The sequence below is a fragment of the Plutella xylostella genome, chromosome 31 (assembly GCF_932276165.1).
Source record: "Plutella xylostella chromosome 31, ilPluXylo3.1, whole genome shotgun sequence".
Classification (NCBI taxonomy): Eukaryota; Metazoa; Arthropoda; class Insecta; order Lepidoptera; family Plutellidae; genus Plutella; species Plutella xylostella.
The window spans coordinates 1,142,469-1,152,514 of record NC_064011.1 but is presented as its reverse complement, the minus strand read 5'-3'; the positions used below and the strand labels follow the sequence as shown (position 1 = coordinate 1,152,514).

At 34.4% G+C, this 10,046-nt stretch overlaps 1 protein-coding gene across 1 annotated transcript in view; it reads right to left on the bottom strand.

The window, feature by feature from the left end:
* Nucleotides 1-4,542: 4,542 nt before the first annotated feature.
* LOC105392271 overlaps nucleotides 4,543-10,046 on the bottom strand; it is a 48,596-nt gene continuing 43,092 nt past the window's right edge. Inside the window, exon 12 of the mRNA XM_048632347.1 lies at nucleotides 4,543-9,897. Within this exon, the coding sequence (XP_048488304.1) occupies nucleotides 5,570-9,897 (4,328 nt within the window). The 3' untranslated portion in view covers nucleotides 4,543-5,569. The remainder of the gene's footprint in view (nucleotides 9,898-10,046) is intronic.

Genomic DNA, 10,046 nt, shown 5'->3' with positions numbered 1-10,046 from the left:
AAATGTTTCATCAAATCTTGTTTAAGGTTCCGTACCTCAAAAGGAAAAAAGAAACCCTTATAGGATCACTTTGTTGTCCGGCTGTCGTTTTCTCAGAAACGGGTAAAAATATCAAAGCTGACATTTAGCAAAGATATACAAGGTGGGCCAAAAGTAATCACCCTATTGGAAATTGCTCTCATTTGTACAAATAGCCGCCAATTTCAAATTTGTTTTGATATTGGTGGACTAGACAAATGCAGAATACAAGTTGACAAGCCATGAAAGCCACACTTCCCAAGAACGCCAAATAATTTTGTATATTCAGTTTTCGGGTCGCCTTTTTTTTCGTTTTATATGTCATTTTTCCCACAATATCGCCCGATTTAACCGTTTCAGACAGTTTTTGTGGGTGTTTTTTCAAGACCCGTGTTAATGTGAATAAGCACGTGTCTCTGGAAGCCCTTAAGGACAACATTCGACACGAGTGCGAGAATCTCTCGCTCGAAGGTCTCGCTGAATTGATGACAAATGCCATAAAAGGAGCCCATATGGCAATCAATTGTGACGGCGCCCATTTGGCCAATATCATCTTCTAGACTTTACCAATAAAATTTTAAATGTTCAAATAAACATAGTTAATAAAAAAACAGAATCGAAGTTTTTCATTTAGAAAAAAATTAGAGCCAATCAAGATAGGATGACTTCTTTTGATCCACCTTGTACAAATGTACGGCATCGACAAACTGGTAAAATAAATTAATGAAAAAAAAATGTTACCTTCCATACATGTAAAATGGGGATGATTTTTTTCGTTGGTGTAAGGTATTGTACAGGCCTTTCAAAAATATCAAAGGTCTTCTTAAACCATTTTTTTATTCAGTGACTGGTTTGCAAAATATTAAGCTTGAAACTGCGAATTCTTGGTAGACTCAAGTGACTGTTTGGTCCAAAAATATCACTGATGTACGGTGGCCTGCGCCTAAAAGTATACAGGCGGAGTTTTTAAAATAGCGATCCCTGATGATGAAGGGACCAGCTACATATGTTATAAATCCGGGGACGTGTGGTGTGTGATGTGTGTAGCAGTGGTGTTTATGTGGATGTGCTTGAGCAGCATGTGAGCTTGAGATCGCTATTTTAAAAACTCCGCCTGTATACTTTTAGGCGCAGGCCACCGTACTTAGTACATATGACAAAATTCCACATTATCCACATATAACTACCATTACAGCCGTTTCCAGTTTCTCCAAATTCGAAAGTATTCCCGCCGCTTCTTGTCGCGTTACAGGCTTTTTAGTAATATCATATTTGATTGATTTCAAAGAATATGCATGCCAAGAATCTCTTTAACTATTACATGCTTCTTTTCTGGCTGACCATCGTCTCAAATTCACTCTATTCCGGGTTTTGCCTTTCCCAATTTCACTCATTTATTTAAGCCAGCGTTGTGTCGAGTTTCAAAAAAAAAATTCCTGAAGCAGCATGAAAAAGCGTCAATCTTGGCTAGTTTAAGACGTGACATAAGTTATGCATCGCGCTCACTCACATCGCGCAGCCTCAAGAGCGAGCGCGACGAGGTAGAACTTTTGTCACGACTTAAATGCGCCCCGTACTAGCCCGAGCCTGATTCAGCAGCCACAGTTGCCACTAAATTCAAAGAATATAGGTACATACTGATTATATGACAGTGCGTTTATTTATACAGGGTGGCCCAAAGAGTGACGTCCAAAGGAAAATGTTTGATTCCTTAGGTCAAGGGGTAGCCTAATCACCCCCATGTATGTTCAGCAATTTTTAGTAGTTTAGGAGTTATGATTTTTTTTCCTAATTTTCTACGAAAATCTACCTCAGTGGATTAATTATGTTTTATTATTTTTTTGGATAACTTTTTAAAAGAATTTTTTTATTTTTGTGTCATCCTCTTAAGTTGTTCTTTTAACCATACAAGTTTCAGCTTCCTGCAGCCACCCTGTATGTAGATTGTGTACACGTAAATTTATATTAAAAAAATCTGTAAAATAAAAAATGCTAAATTTGCCGCCCCTCTAAATCTGCCGCCCTAGGCACTGGCCTTTTTGGCCTATAGGTAAATCCGCCACTGTTTAGGATACGAAATAACACACACTTTAAAGAATGGATTATACTTATATTTTATTACCAGTCTCCACAAATTAAATAGTATTTAAAAGATACCGGTATACAGTGGGTATAATAGGATTCGAAAGTAAAAAAAGAGATCATAAATTCATACTGTTTCCAACAATTTGATAGAAAAACAAATGAATCAATTTAGATAACACTGATGAAGAATTTGTGGTTTTGACAGCATTAAAATTAGAATTTGTGCCTTCCGACATTATCGATTTACCTTATGTATGAATTAATTTTAAACAGAGATATTTTTTCAGAGTTTTTTTAGCAAAAGAAAGTTAAACTTTATCCCACTGCCTACCAATAACTAAACAATGTTAATCTTAGAATAAAAAACTACAATTTCCCTACGAACAAAAATATTATTGCCTTAACAATACAAAAACGAGAAAATGTCTTAACATTTTTAAGTAGGTAAGTAAACAACAGTTAGTATATTAAAATTAATACTATTTAACCGGTTAGCTCATGGCTTTCTGTGTATGGCATTTGCAATAAATGTTATTGAATCAGGAATAATCATAAGTATGGCTAAAATATATTCTATAGCCTCTAGTCTGTTACATGTATTTTTTCATCAGTTGAAAATACATAAGTATTTTAGTATGTCTTAGCATAGTATGACGAACTATCAGTAACTGGGGGTCTAGCATAGTGCTCATGAATTTCTGTCACAAAAAAATAGGACATGATAAATCACGTTAACAAAAAGTTTATAGGACAAAAGTAGTTTTAGAATGACCCCCTGTGGCACACCCTTCTGGCTTGTCTTACCACTTTTCCAACAGCCTGTATATGAATGGCCAGTTAGATAGTTTGTCGTACACTATGCTAAGAATGAAGAAGGAAATATAATATTGCTTCTATTTTGAATGCGCAAATATTATTGCGTTTCTAAAAAAAACAGCAGAAGGAAAGTAGTGTTTTGCGTTTAAATAATTTTATTATTGATGTGCAAAGGTAGCGATTCTGAAGGTATTAAAAATTTAGCAAAGACAGTATTTTTTTGTTGAAATTTAAATTTTATTTTTGACTGCTTAATTATTCAGAATCGCTATCAATGAATATGAAATTTATCGGTTACATTATTTCAGTATTTTATATCGTTATCAAGGCATTTATTCGTTGTGTGTATAAAGTTAAAAAGTGATATACTCACTTAGGTATAATACTTGAAAAAAAAATTGCTTGATATCATTAGCAGTCCAAAAATAGGCGTTTAAGCTTAGAATAAAAGTTAAATTTATAAAAATAAAGTATATCTAATCATCCTAAAACTACGAAAAACAAAAAAATACGTGTATTAGTTGTTAAAATTTAAAGTGTAAAAAACAAACTAAAACATTTTTGGTGTTAGTAGCTACGCAAAATAGATCTAAATTAATAAATATTCTACTTTAAGTATTAATTGCACAAAAATATATTTCATATATCATTGAATAAATGGCACTTTTGTATATAAAAAAATATCCATACAGTATAGCAAATAGACAGAAATTTTACAGATCTCATTTACTTAAATAAAAAAATATGTTTTGTTGGTCAGTAAAGAAAAACTATTGCTTATTTTTGTTTTAAGTAACACATTATGTTGTATGTGTAAATTTTGTAAAGTATGTTGCTTATAATAATCACAATCTATATTGATTTGATAAAATATTTAATTGAATAACTCATTTTTTACTGTGCGTGCTAAGTATTAAGTACTTAAATTAATAACCATAGTGCGTGTTGAATAATATTCCTTACATTGGCAATACACTATAAATTATAGAGTTATTCCGATAGTAGTTACAAATTTTGAATTTTGTAATTACTAAAAGTGTCACTTGTTCGTTTAAAATTCGTCTTTTCCAATTTAAAGTTCAATACAGTTCAAAAATTAAATTTGTGCGTTTAGAATTGCTACCAACATGTCACTATTAAGACGCAATAAAAAAGAATTCGGCCCCGTACCACCATTCGTAAATTCGTAAATCGTGGTACGGGGGCGGTACCACGATTCTGCTTGCGTCAATCTTACACGATAGTGTTGCTAGTTTGGGAACGGATCAAAGTGACATACAGTGCGACAAACTTATTTGTTCCGGTGAGAGCGAACTAAATTGATTCATCTCATTATTTACTAATGAATTATACAGGGTGTTGCAAAATTGGTATACTAAGCCGAAACCTACATGTGCAGCATGGTATATCTAAGCCCGAATTTGAAATCAGAATTTGGAAATTCGCGAAAAAAAAAATTATTTTCCTATAGTAAAAAGTCACGTGACCAACAAAGTTTCTATGGAAAATTAAATTTTTTTTTCGCGAATTTTCACATTCTGATTTCAGTTTCAGGCTAAGATATACCTTGCTGCACATGTAGGTTTCGGCTTAGTATACCCTTTTTGCAACACCCTGTATATTGATATAGATGGTTTATAAAAACCGCAAGAGCGAATTACCACTACTGGCAAACTTAAACTCTTATAGAATGAAGAAATATTACACATTTACGTGAGCTGTCACCGGAACAGATAAGTTTATGGCACTGTAACTGCTAAAAATTTGAAAGCTCGGCCGCACTATAACAGACCAAAATAAAAATCGCTAATCGATGGTGGTACGGGGTTAGTGTTGCCAACATAACATAAAAAAGACCTTACATAAAACGCACTAAGCTAATGCAAAAATATATTTATGTCTATGGCACAAGTATAAGAAGGCTAAAGATTACAAAAATACATCATAAATTTATTTATGATGACAAATATCGTATTTTATTCTTATTTTGACTTAGCTCACAACTTCCAAAAGGCTTGACCTTACGTTAGGTACAAATTATGAAAATCCTAAGTACTTGATTATGTTATTTTTAGACAATACACAAGAAAATTGATTATTTGAAGTTAATAATTGATAATACTTATAATCTGTTTACTAGATTTACGCAAATTTTCTTTCATTCTCATTTCAACAAAAATACGTGTTTTTTAATATAATACCTTACTCACACACTACATTGTTAAATAAAGGTGGATATTTCAAAAAATTGAATAATACAAGTTTCAAGTAAATGCAGAAATCACTCAAAAGGTTTATGAAAATATTATTAAGTAAATATCAGATGTAAATACATAATAATAGTGGAATTTATGTATCAGCCCAACAAACATTAAAATGTTAAAATTACAGACTGTTCTCAATAAACATACATAAGTATTAATAATTGAATGCTTTTCTGCAGCATTTAGAATTTATATAATAATAAAAAGGCTCATTATATCCTACAGTGGACAATAGAGGGCTGATGATGATGATCTAAATATCACAGCAAATTCTGCCGATGTCGAACATGATTCTATAATCTATGTATCAGAAATTGTGAAGATTTTTGAATGAATGATTTTTTAAAATGTGGAGATTCAATTAATGTGAACAAAATTGCTGTATTCTATTGGAATTTGTTGACAACAGTCTTTACCCAGCTGCCACCTTTAGAATCCTCATTTTCAGCTGAAGTAATCTCAATAGGAATGTTTGCTTTAGTTGGTTCAGTGCTTGTGCCAGATTTCAATTCAGATTTCGCAAATTCTGAAGTACTTCTTTCATAAGGTGCGACTTTAGACGTAGTGCCTTTAGGTTTGGCTATTTGAGATGGCTTTTTCGTTATAGGTGCTGGCTTAAATTTAGCTTTTGTCAAAGATTCGATCTCCATTCGTCTTTCCAGGACTGACTTTGTGTGTCCTTCCACATTTGGTTTCGTTTTACGTATGGCCGAATCTAGGCTGGCTCTGTCAAATGTGTTTCTTTTAAGTTGCGGCGTCTCTGTTGCTGTATCTTTAGGTGTTTCTTTGATATTTTCAACTGCTTTTGTTTTTACTTCTGCAATGTCTATTTGAGGTTTCGCTTCGACTTTTTCCGAGTTACTGGCAGCCGTATGTTTAATTTCGTCAGGTTTTACGTATCGCATACTAATGTTTCTCTTAATAGTTGTTACGTTTGTTGTGTCGGTTGTTTCTTGACTTTTAATCACATGTTTATTGACAACCCTTGATTGAAAACCGGTTGGTGTAGGTAGATGGGTTAATTTAGGTTTAATAGGTACTGGAGGAGCAGTTTTAGGCTTTGTTTGTTCATTAACTTTAGGCTTTTGTTCTGTGTTATTAGTTGTGCTCATTTTACTTGTATAAGAGAGTTGAGATTGTACATTGCTTTTCGTATCCGTAACGCTAGTTTTGATAGAAACCTGTTCGCTTTTGAATGAAGATGTGCGTTTTACGTGTTCAATAGTAGTGACTGTTTTTGTCAAATTCCTGCGTTTCGTATCTTTACTGTCAACTGTGTCTTCGTGATCAGAATAAACAGCCGAATCTCTGAAAGCATCATCGTCTAATAGCTTTTCAATCTTTTCAAATGACTTTTCGTAATAACTCTCATCCGATATAGTCGCATCGGCAATTTTACTTGTTTTTTCTTTAACATAATTTTCCGACTTTTGACTTTCAATGTTGCCTTCACTAGAAGAAGTTACGAATGACGCATTTGAGAATAGGCTGTCTGGTCTGACTGCATTTTTATTTATAAGAACATTAATACTTTTAAGAGGTGCTTTCTCGCTTACTAAAGTTTTAGGATCTACATAATCCGACTGCGCTATTCTAGCCCCTAAATGCCTACTTCCCTGCATGTAAATGGGAAGTTTATTTAAACTCTGAAAAGAGCTGTTAGATTTAGAAGGCGACAGCGTTGTGTTTGAAACTGTTGTGCTTTGACTTCTATCGTATTTATGTGTGTGCGTTTCCATTTGTTGATTGATATTGTCACAGCTGTGTGAAAGAATCTCCAAATTGTGCTTTTCAGATTGACTTCGAGATAAAGTTGTATTTTCACAAACACTTTTGCTCAATGCATCATTTGTTGCTACAGAGACAGTTGGATTTGAATCTGTGCTTGTTATAACGACTTTTATATCCGTTTTAGCACTACTGTGGATATCATCGATTGTCTTTTTAGGTTTAGAAGCGTCATCTGGGTGTTCATCGCCAATAATACTTCTGAAACGTTGTAAAAGATTTTTCGAGTAACTGCGTGGATTTAAACCTGATCGTTTTTCGTTTGCTGAAATTTTTGCATCAGTTTTTAAATTCTCCGGACTTTGTTCGTGAGCATCAGTAGAATCGTCGTTACTTTTGTCAGGTCGACTTTTGAATCTGCTGAGAACATTTTTCAAAGATAACATATTGCTTGTTGGTTTATAAATCTTATGTTCTGGGTGGTGTATCAAGTCCATGTCCTTGGCTTTGTTTTCTTCATTTTTGTCCGTGTACGCTTCACAAGACGATGAAGTAGAAACATTCAAATTCGGCTCAAAAACGTCAAGGTTTTCAGTTGTAATTGAATCCAAATTTACCGCTTCAAAATTATTCTTATAACACCTGTCTATTTCCTCTTCTAATTCGAGGGTTGACTTGCTTATATTTTGCACATCTGTAGTTGTGTCTTTCAGATTCATTTTGGCAATAGTCATGCTCTCTTCACTGACGTAATTTTCAGCGTTTTCGTATCTTATTTCGCCTTGGTCGGACGCAATTGTGTAAGGCCTATCTGAGTTAATTACTTTTCCATCTCTGTTCAAATATGATTTACCAGTTGGCTTGCTTTTAAACGTACTTAAACTCACATCTTCTGGACTACCCACTTGGAAACTTCGTGGCAAAGAACCAGACTTTCTGTCTCGTGGTACATTGAAATGGTCTTTTTGATCACTGAGCCATTTTTCTGGAGTATTCGGACCTCCTTGTTTTGGACTCTTGGCTTCAGGACTCATTGGTAGGTAATCTCCTTGGCTTTCATTCGCAGCCTCTTTTAATTTAGTAACAGGAACTAAGTTATCGTAAATATCCTCAGTATCTTTGATAGGAGACGACTGGTTTTGCATAGTTACATAGTAATCTCTATCTTTTTGCTTGTTTACAACCTTTTCGGGAGATTTTATAGGCACATCGTAGATACCTTCGATATCATCCTGAAGTTTGTTAAAAGTCAAGTAGACATAGTCAGAATCCGGTGGAGCATTTCGAATATTTTCAAAATTTATATTTTGCGGTGATGTCGGCCTCAGATTTAATGTGGGCGAGGGAATTCTTGAATTTCTAGAATTCCTGTGTTGTATAGATTTACTTTTAGTGTCTAATGTATGTAGTGTTTCTTCTACTCTATCTACTACTCTTAGTGTTTCATAAATGTGATCTTCTTCTAACGATTGTATTTCTTTTGGAGGACTCAAAGGTGTCTCGATGACTCCTTCCGAATTCTTTCTTGTAGGAGATTTTGGACTTTGTTCTGGGTAAGAGTGAGATTTCAAAAGCATCTGATGTCTTTTTTGGCTACTTCTAGCCTGTTGCTTCTTCAGTATTTTTTGGAATTCCCGATTTTGAAGAAGTAGCTGTGAAATTATGTGCTCTAACGGCTGTTCCGCTTCTTCGGTATTTTCTTGAGTCTCCTTATCTTCTGTTTTCTCGTCTATTTCTTCGCCTTTTTCCTCACTCGGTGAATTTTCATTAATTACTTTTTGTTTGTTCAAGAACTTTACCTTTTCAAGTTCGTTTTTCTTAAACGAATCTGTTTTCTCTATCAATTTCTTATACGTCTCCTCATCTATAGATTCATCTTTACTTAATGAAGGTTTACCATCCGTAGAATCTTTTGTGTCCTCATTTTTAGTTGTGTCAACATTTAAACTGTCATTAGACTCGGTTATATGAAGAACGTTTTTAGTGAATTCGTCTTTTGATAAATCAGCATAGAACTTTGCAGTCGTATCAGTGTTGCGACCTTTAGCCCTGTTTTTCTTCAGTTTCGATATCTTCTTTGGTATATGTTTCGTGTTGTACATTTTGATCTCCAAGTTCTGAGCTATAGAAGCTCTTTTGCGATCGTCCAATTCAGGGTCAGACATGACAACCTCTTCATGTCTATCGTGTTTGTTGATTTTATTAGAACCGCAGTTTCTACATAGAAATTCACACTTTTCCATGCCTTTCTCAATACCTTCCTGCGATCTTTTTGCCACTAACGCCACCTGCTGTCTATTAGGTTCAGATTTCCTCCTCCAAGTACCTATTTTAGACAACCTTGACCTTTGCGGGTCATCTCTAGACTTTGACCGTAACGTATCTTTATTCCTGTCAACTTCAACGCAACGGGATCTGAAATTATCTGTCGTGGGGATATTTTCTTTAATCAGCGAGCATTTAAGACAAGACTTATTAATACTTCTGATATCTATCAATGAATTAGCATCCGTTAGACTTTTATCATCCGCATTTGGGTCAGAATGATAACCAGCCTTCAAAAACTTAACACCATCCTTACTCACACTTTCAACTGAAGATTTGAAGTCAGAATCTGCTTTCCTAGTAAGATTATCAACGCTACCGACACCCAAATAGTTGAGCCTATCACAATCAATGCATTGATCATCAAAATCTTTACCTTTACCTACTTCTAGCTCACAATCCGAGCACAAATCTATGTAGCAAATCTCACAAGTGTAATCTATACCTTTTTCTGCTGATACCTGCGCACAATCACAGCTCTTCAAAGGCAGTGTGTAGTTTCTGTTGCCTTTCTTCGCTCGTCCTCGCATGTCGAATGTTTTGCGTCGATCTTTCTCCAGTTTTCTCTTTTCTAAGTATTCTGGTGCTGATAGCTGCTTCCTCATCGATGCTTGTGTTATTAGGTTATGGGATTTGGCAGCTTGTGCGGCTAGGATGTCGTCTGCAATAAACATATAAAGTAGGCATTAACATAGGTATATAATGCCATAAACTTACCCCCTTATTCATAAAAAAATTACAATACGTTTTAACTAATAAACTGTTTTGTCCCTCTCTGTCAAAGAACAAATTGTACTTTTTCGGAGAGGG